Here is a 16,350-nt window from a genome sequence, read left to right on the forward strand (position 1 = left end):
AATGGTTATGTAATGTCTTTGATGACAAACTGTAATCAGACTTGACCGTGGTGATCATTTAGAAATGTACAGAAACATCGAATCACTGTATTGTGTATTCTGTATTTTGAGTGTGGAAGAACTGGTGCTTTCAAACTGTGGTGCTGGAGAAGCTTCTTGAGGATCCCTTGGACAGCAAGGAGATCAAACCAGTCAATACTAAGGGAAATGAACCCTGAACATTCATTGGAAGGATTGATGCTGAAGCTGAAGGTCCAGTACTTTGGCCACCTGATATGAAGAGCCGATTCACTGGAAAAGACTCTGATGCCGGGAAAGATTTGAGGGCAGGAGGAGAAGAGGGAGACAGAGGATGAGATGGTTGGATGGCATCACTGACTCAATGGACATGAGTCTGAGCAAACTCTGGGAGATGGTAAAAGACAGGGAAGCCTGGCATGCTGCAGTCCATGGGGTCACAAAGAGTCAGACATGACTTAGTTACTAAACAACAACAACATACTGTGTAACTGGAACTAACATACTGTTGTAGGTCAGTTATATTATTTTTTAAAAAATCATAGAAAAAGCTCAGATTTGTGGTTACCAGGGATGGGAGGTGTAAGGGGAGGGAATTGGATGAAGGCAGTTAAAAACTACAAACTTCCAGTTATAAGATAAATAAATACTAGGAATGTAATGTACAACATAATAAATAGAATTAACTCTGCCACATGTTATATATGAAATTTGTTAAAAGTAAATCCTAAGAGTTCTTATCACAAGAAAAATATTTTTTCTGTTTCTGTAACTTTGTACCTATGTGAGATAATGGATGTTCATTAAACTTATTGTGATAATCATTTCATGATGTAACTAAGTCAAATCATGATGCTGTATACCTTAAACTTACATAGTGCTGTATGTCAACTGTATCTCAATAAAACTGGAAGAAGACAACAGTGTAGCCTGTATTTTGAGAAGAAATATAATAACCCACTAGTTAAAATTCATAGGTTATTTTTTCATATTGACATTAGAATAGCCTTAAGAACAAGTTATATTTTTCCCAATGAAATTTAAATGTTAATGAATACCTTCATCACCTACTTTTTGAAATAATGGAATCAACCTAATAATTTAAAGAAAAATGAACAGATAAAGATTTAGAGTTAAATGCTACATTATAAAAGGAATATGTTTTGCTAGTAAGGTTAAAAATACTTATCATTCACTGAAAACAGTATCTGCTGGGTACTGTGTTAAGCACATTCCATCCTCATCCTTGTAAGGCAGGTATTTTACTTCCCATTCTACAGTGCAGAAGGGCTTCCCTTGTGGCTCAGCTGGTAAAGAATCTGCCTGCAATGGACCTGGGTTCGATCCCTGGGTTGGAAACATTCCTGGAGAAGGAAAGGCTACCCACTCCAGTATCCTGGACTGGAGAATTCCATGGACTGTACAGTTCTCCAGAGACAACAGGAAGGACTAGCTTCTTGTTTTAATCAGCTAGCAGTGGATTTGAGTTTCTTGCCTGAGTGTGTTGAACTTCAAAATTTCTGCCTAACCACTGTGGGACACAAACCACTTCTCAAAAGCATTTGCTAAAACGATCATTTCTTGTGAAGTTCAGCAGCCTGAAATTTTAGAATTTATGGCCAGTAAACTGAGTTCAGTTCAGTTCAGTCACTCAGTCGTGTCCGACTCTTTGTGACCCCACGGACTGCAGCACGCCAGGTCTCCCTGTCCATCACCAACTCCCAGAGTTTACTCAAACTCATGCCCATTGAGTTGGTGATGCCATCCAACCATCTCATCCTCTGTCGTCCCCTTCTCCTGCCTTCAATCTTTCCCAGCATTAAAGTCTTTTCAAATGAGTCAGCTCTTTGCATCAGACCAGCTTATTTAATAACTGAAGACCAGCTTATTTAATCAGAACATGTATAAATCCCTAGTTAACCTGCTGTTTTTCTAATAAGGTTTAATTTGTTCTTTGTGGAAAATATCAGGTATCTTATATGTAGGTATGTTTAGCCATTTAAAGTCTGCTGTAAGCAAACTAAGTGATGACACTCATAGGAACACGACAGAAATAGAGCTTTAAAAAGATGTATCTATGATTCAGAGTTGACAGTATTTTTACCAAATTCAATTCAAGCAAGGGCATTACCTTCGAGGAACATTGGGAGGATATGGAATGACAATTAGCTGAGAATTTGGAATGATTGCAGTCCATTCTTGTTTTCGTACAGACTAGAAAAAGAACATTTAAGAGCATTTAACATTCAGTACACTTTAAAAACATGATTATTCTAAATAAGGAAAAAGCTTAAGCATTTTTTGATAAATTGAAATTCTACATATGGGATTAAGCTAAATTTATATATGTAAGGTTCCAAATAGGGTTCCTATTTGCAAAAATTTCTTCATCTTTTCAGGGAAGGATTATATTTCTGTCTTATGGATACATTAATTCAACAAGTATTTATTGAACACTCTTATGTAGCAGGCACTGTTCAAAGTGTTAAGTACAAATGCTGCTTTGGAACTAAAATTCAAGTTGAGGTGGAGTCTGACAGTAATCAAAAATATTTGGTATGTTAGATGGTGAAAATGATGAGAAAAAGCAGGGAAGAAGACGGGTAGGAAGTCTTAAGGTATATTTTCAAATTATAATGTTCTGTATGTAAGATAAGCTTAGATCAGTCACTACCAGTGAACTTTTAAAATTCTTTAAAGGAGATGAAAATATTTAAATTCAAATATTTGAATAGTAAATATTAAAAAACAGATTACTTGTAAATTTTTACTCACCTTCTCTCCAGATGGACGTGGAATACCAACATAAAGATGATCAAGAAAATTGGCACTTCGACCTAAGCCAAGTACATTATATGGCAGTTGGAGAGCTAAATGCGCTGACTGGCTAAGTTGTCCAGCTAAATTTATTTTTAAAAAAGAAAAAAGAACATCTTTGGAGACACTGTTCTTATGAAATATTAAAATTATAAAATGTTAAAAATTTAGGTTTCTATAACCTATCTTTAAGGATAAAAACGTGAAATGAAATGCCTGGTTCATAATATTAATAATTCGCTTTTTAAAGATAACAGTTTTATTGAGAAGTAATTCACACTTCATAAACATCACCCATTTAAAGTATAAATTGAGTGATTCTGAGTATCTTCAATCAAATTTTATAACGTTTTCATCACCCCAAAAAGAAACGTCATACCCATTAGCAGTTAATTCTGTTTCTAACCCTTGCTCTTCCAGATGCAGGTAACCATTAATCTACTTTTTTATATCAGTAGATTTGCCTATCCTGGAGATCCATATAAATGCAATCACGTAATGTGTGCTCTTGATGAACAATGCTGCTGTGAACATTCACATACAAGCTTTTGTGTCAACTTATGTTTTCCAAAATGGCTGTATCATTCCACAGTTCCAAGAATAATATATGAGGGTTCCAGTTTTTCCATATTCTTATCAACACTTTATCTTTCTGATCACAGCCATTCTAGTGGTTATGAAGTGGTATATCATTGTGGCTTTCATTTGCATTTACCTAATAACTAATGTTGTTTTCTTTTCACGTGCTTATTGGCCATTTTTGTAGCTTCCTTTTTAGGTCTCAAAGTTTTTAGTTGTCTCTTCTTTCATTCTTGATTTTAGTAATTTGAGTCTTTTTCTTGAATGGTCTAGCTAAAGGTATGTCTATTTTGTTACTCTTTGAAAAACCCAACTTTTGGTTCAACTGGGTTTTCTCTTGATTCTCAATCCCCTACATATTTTCTCTCATTATATCCTGTCTTCTGTTTCCTTTGGGCTTAATTTGCTGTTCTTTTTATAGTTTCTTGAAATAGATGGTTAGGTTATTGATTTCAGACTGTTCTAGGTATTTATAACAAATTTTCCTCTAAGAACTGCTTTAACTGCATCCCATTTATTTTGGTATGTTGTTTTTTTTTTGTTTTTTTTCATTCACCTATTTTCTAGTATCTATTGTGATTTCTTCTGCACTGGGTTTTTAGGAGTGTGTTGTTTCATTTCCAGATATATTTTTTAAATGGGTTATTTAATGGGTCTTTACTGTGCATGGGCTTTCTCTAGTTTCAGTGAGAGGGGGCAAGTCTGCAACTAGAGAAACTCAACTCTCTTTTGGTTACTCTTTGTATGGTACAATTTATCCCATTTTTTAAAACTTTCAACTTATTAATATCTTTAAATCTAAAGTGTTTTTCTTGCAGGTAGCACCTAGTTGAGTTATATTTTAATATCTTCTGCCAATCTCTGCTTTTGATAGGAGTATTTATTCCATTTACATTCAATGTAATTATTGATAAGGTAGGACTTTTGTCTGCTATTTGCTGCTGGTTTTCTGTATGTCTTTTTAATTTTTCTATTTCTCCATTGCTGCTTTCTTTTGTTTTCTGTTACAGCATTTTAATTCTGTAGTTTCTTTTATTATATATTTTCTGAGCTGTTTTCTTAGTGGTTACCCTGGGGACTGCAACTAGCATATTAACTTAACAAAATAACTTAATACCTAGCACATAACAACAACTTTGTTCCAAAGTTCCTACCCTTTTGTGTTGTTATTATACAAATTATGTTTTTATATATTCAGCCTATCAACACAAATCTATCATTACTTTATGCAGTTGTCTTGTAAATCACCTAGGAAATAAGAGGTACTATTTAACACAAATACATAAACCATATTTTATACTTCTCTATAGTCTTACCAGGTGCTTTTTACTCATTTGTGTGGATTCAAGTTAGTGTCTAGTTGTCCTCTCAGTCAGGCTTAAAGGCTCCCTTTAATATTTTAGAGGAGTGGCCTGTTAGTGATGAATTCTATTTTTATCTAGGTGTATCTAAAATTCTTCATTTTTGAAGGATAGCTTTGGAACATATATGGGGTTGGTCAAAAAGTTCATTTGGGTTTCTCTGCTTTTATGGAAAAACCCAAATGAACTTTTTGGCCAATCCCACAGAATTCTTGATTGACACTTTTTTTTTTCCTTTCAGCACTTTGAATGTATCATCCCCTTCTCCCCTCTGTGGTTTCTGATGAGAAGTCAGCTGTTAATCTTGTTGAGGCTCCCTTACATGTAACTAACTGCATCCTTCTTGCTGCTATGCAGTCTCTTTTTGTCTCTATTTTTGATAGTTTATGTGTCTCAGTGCTGACTCTTTGAGTTACTTGGAGTTTGTTGAGTTTCTCATATGTGCAGATTAGTGTTTTTCATCATATTTGGATGGTTTTAGCCATTACTTATTCAGATATTTATTCTGCCCCTTTCTCTATTTTGGGCTTCCCTGGTGCCTCAGATGGTAAAGAATCTGCCTGCAATGCAGGAGATCTGGGTTTGATCCCTGGGGAGGGAAGATCCTCTGGAGAAGGGCATGGCAACCCACTCCAGTATTCTTGCCTGGGAAATCCCATGGACAGAGGAGCCTGGTGGGCTACAGCTTATGGGGTTGCAAAGAGTTGGATACATCTGAGTGACTATCACTTTCATTTTTCTCTCTTTTTCTTTTAAGACTTGCTTTATCATACATTGGTATGTTTGATGGTGGTTTCACAGGTTCTGAGATTTTTTTTTCTTTTTTTCTTTCTGTAAACTTGCAATTGACCTATATTCAGGTTTGCTAAAAAGACGTTTGCTTCTTGGAAGGAAAGCTATGACAAATCTAACTAGTGTATTAAAAAGCAGAGACATCACTTTGCATATAGTGATGCATACAGTCAAAGGTGCATATAGTCAAAGCTATGATTTTTCTAGTAGTCTTGTACAGATATGAGAATTGGACCATAAATAACGCTGAATGCTGAAGAATTGGTGCTTTTGAATTGTGGTGCTGGGGAAGACTCTTGAGAGTCGTTGGACTGCAAGGAGATGAAACCAGTGAACTGAATATTCACTGGAAGGACTGTTGCTGAAGTTCAAGTTCCGATACTTTGGTCACTTGACGCAAAGAGCTGATTCATTGGAAAAGACCCTGATGCTGGGAAAGACTGAGGACAGGAGGAGAAGGGGGTGACAAAGGATAAGATGGCTGGATGGCATCACCAACTCAATGGACTTGAGTTTGAGCAAACTCTGGGAGATAGTGAAGGATAAGTAAGCCTGGTGTGTTGCAGTTCATGAGGTCACAAACAGTTGGACACAACTTAGCGACTGAACAACAATTCATTTTCCAGCTCAAATCTGTTGTTGAGCACTCTACAGAAAATTTTGATTCAGCTATTGTGTTTTTTAACTCTAGAGTTTCTATTTGACTTTTTCAAATGATCATTACTTCTTCTTTGTATTTTCTTTAAGTGAGACACAGTTGTCATGCTTACTTTAGGTTTTTTAATCCTAGTTTCCTTTAGGTCTTTGAACATGTTTTTAATAGCCAATTTATAGGTTCTGTTAACTAAGTCTAACATTACTGTGCACATTTTCTGTTGTCTGCATTTTTTTTTTTTTTTAATGTGTATGTGTTTTTACAAGGTAGCCTTGGTTTTCATTTCTTGCTTGAGCAGTGCCTCAAGGTAGCATAATCAAGCTATGTATTTGAATGAGGTATTTTCCCTTCTAGGCATGTTCTTAGATGTCCAAGAAGATGTTCCAGCATTTCAAAGTTGCCTATGGTTGCCTATGGTTGTCGAGTGCCTTGGGACTTCCTTTTATGTTTTGGCCAGGCTTTTGTTCACTACACCTGGGATTCTGCCAGCACACTGTTGTTTTTGGTAATGTCTTGGAGGGATTGGGCTTTTTATTTCCCCTGCTAGTTTGAACGCAAGTTAAATCAGATAGCCCCAACATTCTGAGAGTGGAGATTTCCTAAGGAGTTGCTAGTTTAGACAAATACTGACAGCGTTATAGGGATGAGAATTTTAATGGGGCTCCAAAGGTCAGTCTTGTCCACTGGCTGTGAGGCTACTAGCTGTTTATGGCTGCTGCACCATTCAGTAGACAGGGGAGGTGGGAGGGAAATAGTCCCAAGCTGAAATGCTCCAGACCCTGCTGTCTTAAGGATCAGGAGTTCCTCCTGGACAGACAATGCTTGGAACATTCTGTGGCTTTGGTTAACTTCCAGAGTTCTAAAATAGTTAATATTAGTTATTTAGCCAGCATTTTTTGTTTATTTGCTTATTGGTGGGGGGAGGGGACAGCAGGTTCATGAAGTCCTTACACTGGCATTCCAAAAATCAATCTCTCCTATTATAGCTCACTTTTAAAGACTGCTATTTACTTGCTAGGTATTTTCAACATAATTAAACAAACTATTTAAATGACAGGGTTACTTAATATCTAAATACTATAATATGCTATGGACTCTGCTAAACGTCTACTAATGTTACCCAGAAATATGAAATCATTGGAAAGTATATATACCTTATTTTTTATATAGTTCTTATGTTAGTAAGAGAAAGGTATAATGAAAAGGAGTAGTGAATTTAGGGATAACTTAATAAAGTTTATGTATGTAAAACTATAAAGCAATATAGTTAATTGCAAGGGGTATGGAACTACTTTACCTTGTAGACTTTGCTGATTGAATGATAATGCTTAAAAGAGTGCCTCAAGTATAGTAAACACTGTTAAAGTAAATGTTAAATATATACATGTTTCATTATACTTAGCACAGACTGACTTAATAGACATCAAACTAGACTTATAAACAATTTCTCTGTAACTACCTCACTGAAAAGAACCCAATAAAAACATTTATCAATACTCTGTCAGGAAGATCATAGAACATAAATTCCAAATAAAACTGTATATTTCACAAGAAAACTTAAAAACTATTAAAAAGAATAATGAAAATAAATTATAAAAAAATCTCAAAATGAAGACATAGTTATACTTTAGCATACTTTTAAAAAATTTTAGCATACTTTTAATCATGTAATTTTCTGCCTAGGCATGTGCATGAACAAGTAAACACATTAACACACTTTAGTATTACTGCTCTTCACTCAATGTTATTTCATAAATATTCTCATGTTATTAAAATTCTTTAAAAATAGATACGCGGAGAGAAAGATTATTGGAACACTGAAATCCTATGCAATATTGTTCTTTACAGCATTATACTTTACTTTCACCACCAGATACATCCACAGTTCAGTTCAGTTCAGTTCAGTCGTTCAGTCGTGTCCAACTCTTTGTGACCCCATGAATCGCAGCACGCCAGGCCTCCCTGTCCATTACCAACTCCCGGAGTTGACTCAAACTCATGTCCATCGAGTTGGTGATGCCATCCAGCCATCTCATCCTCTGTCGGCCCCTTCTCCTCCTGCCCCCAATCCCTCCCAGCATCAGGGTCTTTTCCAATGAGTCAACTCTTTGCATGACGTGGCCAAAGTATTGGAGTTTCAGCTTCAGCATGAGTCCTTCCAATGAACACCCAGAACTGATCTCCTTTAGGATGGACTGGTTGGATCTCCTTGCAGTCCAAGGGACTCTCAAGAGTCTTTTCCAACACCACAGTTCAAAAGCATCAATTCTTCGGTGCTCAGCTTTCTTCACAGTCCAACTCTCACATCCATACATGACCACTGGAAAAACCATAGCCTTGACTAGACTGAGTGCCATTTCTGCTTTGGCTCAGCCTCTTCATTCTTCCTGGAGCTATTTCTTCACACTTCTCCAGTATTATACTGGACAGCTACCAACTAGGGGAGGGGGTCTCATCTTCCTGTTTCATGCTTTTTTGCCTTTTCGTATTGTTCATGAGGGTTCTTGAGGTAAGAATACTGGAGTGGTTTGACATTTCCCTTATCCAGCAGACCATGATTTGTCAGAACTCTCCATGACTCTCCATCTTGAGTTGCCCGGCATGACATGACTCATAGCTTCATTGAGTATACATGTCTGTGATCCATGTGATCCTTTTGGTTAGTTTTCTGTGATTATGGTTTTCATTCTGGAGGCTGTGGGACTGTAGTTTTTGCTTCTTCTGTCTACCTTCTGATGGATTAGGATAAGGGGCATGTGCAAGCTTCCTGATGGGAAGTGGGGAAAACTGGGTCTTGCTCTGGTGGACCAACTCATTTGAAAAGATCCTGATGCTGGGAAAGATTGAAGGGAGGAGGAGAAGGGGAGCACAGATGATAAGATGGTTGGATGGCATCACTGACTCAATGGACATGAGTTTGAGTAAACTCTGGGAGTTGGTGATGGACAGGGAGGCCTGGCATGCTGCAGTCCATGGGGTTGCAAAGAGCTGGACACGACTAAGCAACTAAACTGAACTGGTGGACAAGGCCATGCTCAGTAAATCTTTAATCCAACTGCCTGCTGATGGGTGGGGCTGTGCTCCCTCCTTGTTAGTTGTTTGGCCAGAGAAGACCCAGTCCTGGAGTCTACAGGCTCTATTGTAGGGCTAATGGCAACCTCCAAGAGGACTTATGCCAACATGTGCCTCCCAGGACTGATGTTGACAGTGCCCCTGTCCCTGTGGCAGACTACTGCCAGCACATGCCTCTGCAAGAGACCCTCAAACACTCACAAACAGGTCTGTTTCATTCTCCTGTGGCATCACTGCTCCTTTCTCTTCGGTACTGGGACACACAAAGTTTGGTTTGTGCCCTCCAAGAGTCTCTCTTTCCCCCCAGTCCTAGGTAAGTTCTGTAATTAAATCCTGCTGGCCTTCAAAGACAGATTTCCTGGGGATTCCCAGTCTGTTTGGCAGATCCCTAGGTTGGGAAGTCTGATGTGGTGTCTAGAACCATCGCAATTGTGTGAGAACTTCTTTGGTATTATTGTCCTCCAGTTTGTGGCTCACGCACCCGATGGGTATGGAATTTGACTTTAACATGAATGTACCCCCACCTTCCACCTTGTTGCGGCTTCTCCGTTCTTGGATGTGGGGCATTTTTTATGGTGGGTTCCAACGTCCTTCTGTTGATGGCTGTTCAATAGCTACTTGCGATTTTGTTCTTGAAGGGAAAGATAAGCACATGTCCTTCTACTTCACCATTTTGGGCTTTCCCAAGCATTGAGTAGGCTGTATCTTTCCCTTTCTCCCTTGCCTTTCACATTTCTTCTTTCCTCAGCTATCTGTAAAGCCCCCACCAGACAACCACTTGGCCCTCTTGCATTCCTTTTTCTTTGGGGTGGTTTTGGTCACTGCCTCCTATATAGTGTACATACCTCCATCCATAGTTCTTCAGTCACTCTGTCTACCAGATCTAATCCCATCAATCTATTCATCATCTCCACTGAAAAATCATAAGAGATTTGATTTAGGTCATACCTGAAGGCCTAGTGGTTTCCCCTGATTTCTTGAATTTAAGCCTGAATTCTGCAATAAGGAACACATGATCTGAGCCACAGTCAGGTCCAGGTCTTGTTCTTGCTGACTGTATAGAGTTTTTCCATCTTCGGCTACAAAGAATATAATCAATCTGATTTCTGTACTGCCCATCTGGTGATGTCCATGCGTAGAATCGTCTCATGAGTTGGAGGAAAAGGATGTTTGTTATGATCAGTGTGTTCTTGTGGGAAAACTGTTAGCCTTTGCCCTACTTAATTTTGTACTCTAAGGCCAAACTCACCTGTTACTCTAGGTATCTCTTGACTTCCTACTTCTGCATTGCAATCCCTTATGATGAAAAGGACATCTATTTTTAGTGCTTGTTCTAGAAGGTGTTGTAGGTCTTTATAGAACCAGTTAGTGTCACTGTCTTTGGCATCAGTGGTTAGGGAAATGGATTACTGTGATGATGAATGGCACTGAGACCATTCTACATTTTGAGATTGCATCATATCCATTTAATGGTGCCTTGGCATCAGTTCAGTTCAGTCGCTCAGTTGTGTCTCATTCTTGCAACCCCATGAGCCACCGCACGCCAGGCCTCCCTGTCTATCACCAGCTCCCGTGTTTACCCAAACTCATGTCCACTGAGTCGGTCATGCCATCTAAACATATCATCCTCTGTCATCCCCTTCTCCCCCACTTCTCCTCCTGGCCTCAATCTTTCCCACCATCAGGATCTTTTCAAATGAGTCAGCTCTTCGCATCAGGTGGCCAAAGTACTGGAGTTTCAGCTTCAACATCAGTCCTTCCAATGAACACCCAGGACTGATCTTTAGGATTGACTGCTTTGAACTCCTTGCAGTCCAAGGGACTCTCAAGAGTCTTCTCCATCACCACAGTTCAAAAGCATCAATTCTTTGGCGCTCAGCTTTCTTTATAGTCCAACTGTCACATCCATATATGACTACTGGAAAAACCATAGCCTTGATTAGAAGGACCTTTTTTGACAAAGTAATGGCTCTGCTTTTTAATATGCTGTCTAGGTTGGTCATAACTTTGCTTCCAAGGAGTAAGAGTCTTTTAATTTCATGGCTGCAATCAGCATCTGCAGTGTTTTTGGAGCCCTAAAAAATAAAGTCAGCCACTGTTTCCCCATGTATTTGCCATGAAGTGATGGGACCGGATGCCATGATCTTAGTTTTCTGAATGTTGAGCTTTAAGCCAACTTTTTCACTCTCCTCTTTCATTTTCATCAAGAGGCTCTTTAGTTCTTCTTCGCTTTCTGCCATTAAGGGTGGTGTCACCTGCATATCTGAGGTTATTGATATTTCTTCCAGCAATCTTGATTCCAGCTTGTGCTTCTTCCAGCCCAGCATTTCTCATGATGTACTCTGCATATAAGTTAAATAAGCAGGGGGACAATATACAGCCTTGACATACACCTTTTCCTATTTGGAACCAGTGTGGTGTTCCATGTCCAGTTCTAACTGTTGCTTCCTGACCTGCATACAGATTTCTCAAGAGGCAGGTCAGGTGGTCTGGTATTCCCATCTTCAGAATTTTCCACAGTGTGTTGTGATCCACACAGTCAAAGGCTTTGGCATAGTCAATAAAGCAGAAGTAGATGTTTTCCTGGAACTCTCTTGCTCTTTTGATGATCCAATGGATGTTGGCAATTTAATCTCTGTTTCCTCTGCCTTTTCTAAAACCAGCTTGAATATCTGGAAGTTCACAGTTCATGTACTGCTGAAGCCTGGCTTGGAAAATTTTAAGCATTACTTTACTAGCATGTGAGATGAGTGCAATTGTGCAGCAGTCTGAGCATTCTTTGGCATTGCCTTTATTTGGGATTGGACTGAAAACTGACCTTTTCCAGTCCTGTGGCCACTGCTGAGTTTTCCAAATTTGCTGGCATATTGACTGCAGCACTTTCACAGCATCATCTTTTAGGATTTGAAATAGCTCAACTGGAATCCCATCACCTCCACTAGCTTTGTTCATAGTGATGCTTCCTAAGGCCCACTTGACTTCACATTCCAGGATGTCTGGCTCTAGGTGAGTGACCACACCATCATGATTATCTGGGTTGTGAAGATCTTTTTTCTACAGTTCTTCTGTGTATTCTTGCCACCTCTTCTTAATATCGTTTGCTTTTGTTAGGTCCATACCATTTCTGTCCTTTATCAAACCCATCTTTGCCTGAAATGTTCCCTTGGTATATCTAATCTTCTTGAAGAGATCTCTAGTCTTTCCCATTCTATTTTCCTCTGTTTCTTTGCACTGATTGCTGAGGAAGGCTTTTTTATCTTTCCCTGCTAGTCTTTGGAACTCTGCATTCAAATGGGTATATCTTTCCTTTTCTCCTTTGCTTTTTGCTTCTCTTCTTTTCACAGCTATTTGTAAGGCCTCCTCAGACAGCCATTTTGCCTTTTTTGCATTTCTTTTTCTTGGGTATGGTCTTGATTTCTGTTCTGTACAATGTCATGAAGCTCCGTCCTAGTTCATTAGGCACTCTAGGGATTTGATTTACGTCATACCTGAATGGTCTAGTGGTTTCCCCCACTTTCTTCAATTTACGTCTGAATTTGGCAATAAGGAGTTCATGATCTGAGCCACAGTTAGCTCCCAGTCTTGTTTTTGCCCACTGTATAGAGCGTCTCCATCTTTGGCTGCAAAGAATATAATCAAGCTGATTTCAGTGCTGACCATCTGGTGATGTCCATGTGTAGAATCTTCTCTTGTGTTCTTGGAAGAGGATGTTTGCTATGACCAGTGCGTTCTCTTGGCAAAACTCTATTAGCCTGTGCCCTGCTTCCAAGGCCAAATTTGCTTGTTATTCCAGGTGTTTCTTGACTTCCTACTTTTGCATTCCAGTCCCATATAATGAAAAGGACATCTTTTTTGGGTGTTAGTTCTAGAAGGTCTTGTAGATCTTCATAGAACCATTCAACTTCAGTTTCTTCAGCGTTACTGGGTCGGGGCATAAACTTGGATTACTGTGATATTGAATGGTTTGCCTTGGAAATGAACAGAGATAATTCTATCATTTTTGAGATTGCATACAAGTACTGCATTTTGGCCTCTTTTGTTGACTATGATGGCTACTCCATTTCTTCTAAGGGATTCCTGCCCACAGTAATAGATATAATGGTCATCTGAGTTAAATTCACCCATTCTAGTCCATCTTAGTTTGCTGATTCCTAGAATGTCGATGTTCACTCTTGCCATTTCCTGTTTGACCACTTCCAATTTGCCTTGATTCACGGACCTAACATTCCAGGCTCCTATGCAATATTGCTCTTTACAGCATTGGACCTTGCTTCTATCACCAGTCATATCCACAACTGGGTGTTGTTTTTGCTTTGGCTCCATCCCTTCATTCTTCTGGAGTTATTTCTCCACTGATCTCCAGTAGCATATTGGGCACCTACCAACCCGGGGAATTCATCTTTCAGTATTCTACCTTTTTGCCTTTTCATACTGTTCATGGGGTTCTCAAGGCAGGAATACTGAAGTGGTTTGCCACTCCCTTCTCCAGTGGACCACATTCTGTCAGACCTCTCCACCATGACTCGTCCATCTTGGGTGGCCCCACACAGCATGGCTTAGTTTCACTGAGTTAGACAAGGCTGTGGTCTGTGTGATCAGATTGGCTAGTTGTCTGTGATTTTGGTTTATGTCTGTATGCCCTCTGATGCCCTCTCTCAGCGCCTACCATGTTACATGGTTTTTACCTGCCTTGGCATCATATCCATTTAATGGTCCTTTGGCACCATTGTTGTTAAAGTTAACTGTCCACAGATGTTTGGGTTTATTTTTGGATTCTCAATTGTATTCCAGTGGTCTATATGTCTACATTTATGCCAGCACAACACAGTTGATTAAGTAAGTTTTAAACTTGGAGAGTATAAGCTCCTCTCCTTTGTTTTCCTTAATATTGTTTTGACTTTTCAGGGCCCTTTGCTATTCTTTATGAGTTTGAACTTTGCCTTTTCCATTTCTGCAAAAATGATCACTGGAATTTTGATAAGGACTGCACTGGATATATAGAGCACTTTGGAGAATATGACTATCGTAACATTATTAAGTCTTTTAATCCATGAACATGGGATGTCTTTCCATTTATTAGGTCTTATTTAATTTCTTTCAGCAATGTTTTAGTTTTCAGTGTATAAGTCTTTCACTTCCTTGGTTAAATTTATCCTTAGGTATTTTATTCTTCTGGAGTTGATGTAAATTGAACAATTTAAAAAGATTTCCATTTTGAATTGCTCACTGGGTTATAGTATCACAGCTAATTTAGGGATGTTGACCTTTTACCCCACAATTTTGCAGAATACATTTATTAGCTCTGGAGGTTTTTCTTGTGTGTGCATGCTAAGAGGTTTTCTATACAGAATCATAGTATCTGCAAAAAGTGAAAAAAGTTTCACTTTTTGTTATCTAATTTGGATGCTTTTTTTTTCTCACCTAATTTCTCTATCCAGGAATTCCAGTCAAAGTTGAATAGCAGTAGTGAAGGTGGCCATCCTTGTCTTGTTCTTAATCTTAGGGGGAGTACTTTCTGGTTTTTACCAATGAGGATGATGTCAGCTGTGGGTTTTTCATAAATGACCTTTCATTTATGAAAGATAGGAAAGTTCTCATCTATTCCTAGTTTTCTGTGTTTTTTTTTTTTTTTTTAAATCAAAAGGTACTGAATTTTGTTAAATGGTTTTCCTATGAAACACATGAGAGGATCATTTGTTTTTTTCCCCTCAGTTCTACAACTGGGATGGATTAACTGATTTTTCTTACGTGAACAACCTTTGCATTCCTGGGACAAACTGGTCAGCTTATTATAATGTCCTGTTAGACTTGGCGTGTAAGCATTTTGCTGAAGATTTTTACATCAATATTCATGCACAATACTGGTCTGTAGTTTTTGTTTTATTGTGGCATCTTTATTTGGCTTGGTATGTATGTAATACCAGTCTCATAGAATGTGTTAGGAAATGTTCCCTCCTTTTCTAGTTCTTGGAAGAGTGTGGGTGGGATTCATGCTAATTTTTCTTTTATGCTTTGAAGAATTCACCAGTAAGTCATCTGATCCTTGATTTTTCTGTTTGGTGGGCTTCTGATTACTGATTCAGTTTATTTACTGGTTTTAGGTCTGTTGAGATTTTTCTACTTCTTTCTGAGTCAATATAGGCATCAGTTCAGTTCAGTTGCTCAGTCGAGTCTGACTCTTTGTGACTCCATGGACTGCAGCACGCCAGGCCTCCCTGTCCATCACCAGCTCCCAGAGCTTACTCAAACTCATGTCCATTCATTGAGTCGGTGATACCATCCAATCATCTCATCATCTGTCCTCCCCTTCTCCTTCTGCCTTCAATCTTTCCCAGCATCAGGGGCTTTTCAAATGAGTCAGTTCTTCACATCAGGTGGCCAGAGTATTGGAGTTTCAGCTTCAGCATCAGTCCTTCCAATGAGTGTGTGTTAACTTTTTTCCCCACTTCATCTAAATTAATTTGTTGATGTATTAATTTGTTCATGGTTTCACTTATAATCCTTTCAATTTTTGCAAGGTTGGTAGTAATGTCCCCTTGTTCATTTGTGTCTTTTTTCCTTCTTATTCAGCCTAGCTAGAGTTTCAACTTTGTTGGTTTTCCAAAAAATGAACTTTTGATTTCTGTGATTCTCTCTACTGATTTTCACTTTATTTCATTTATCTCTGCTTGAATCTTTATTGTTTCCTTTCTTTTACTGGCTCTAGGTTTAGTCTGCTCTTCTTTTTCAAGTTCCTTAAAGTCTAAAGTTAGGTTGTTGACTTGGTGATCTTCCTTGTTTTTACCATAGTTCTACAGTCATAAAATTCTGAGTATTTACTGTTTTTGCAGCATCCCTTAAATTTTGGTATGCTACATTTGTTGTCATTCATTCTTCTCCAAATATTTTTTAATTTCACTAATATATATAGTCTCATCTGCCATGAGTGAACCATTCATCCAAGGTAATGTAAAAGATTATGTCAACAATTTTGTGTTCACTTGGCAATGAATCTATATTTAACATCTTTATTTGCACAAAATTGGTTTGAGATTTTGTTTCATGTAAGGAAAGTTG

At 38.4% G+C, this 16,350-nt stretch overlaps 1 protein-coding gene and 1 pseudogene across 1 annotated transcript in view; both read right to left on the minus strand.

Moving 5' to 3' along the window:
- Positions 1-16,350, minus strand: part of ITFG1 (integrin alpha FG-GAP repeat containing 1) — a 294,435-nt gene that overhangs the window by 5,421 nt on the left and 272,664 nt on the right. The window contains exons 15-16 of the mRNA XM_065925272.1: positions 2,794-2,918; positions 2,150-2,232 (exon numbers count right to left, since the gene is read on the minus strand). Of these exons, the coding sequence (XP_065781344.1) occupies positions 2,150-2,232; positions 2,794-2,918 (208 nt within the window). The remainder of the gene's footprint in view (positions 1-2,149; positions 2,233-2,793; positions 2,919-16,350) is intronic.
- On the minus strand, positions 12,069-14,172 carry LOC136158659 (craniofacial development protein 2 pseudogene; annotated as a pseudogene).

This window comes from Muntiacus reevesi, chromosome 2, assembly GCF_963930625.1.
Source record: "Muntiacus reevesi chromosome 2, mMunRee1.1, whole genome shotgun sequence".
NCBI lineage: Eukaryota > Metazoa > Chordata > Mammalia > Artiodactyla > Cervidae > Muntiacus > Muntiacus reevesi.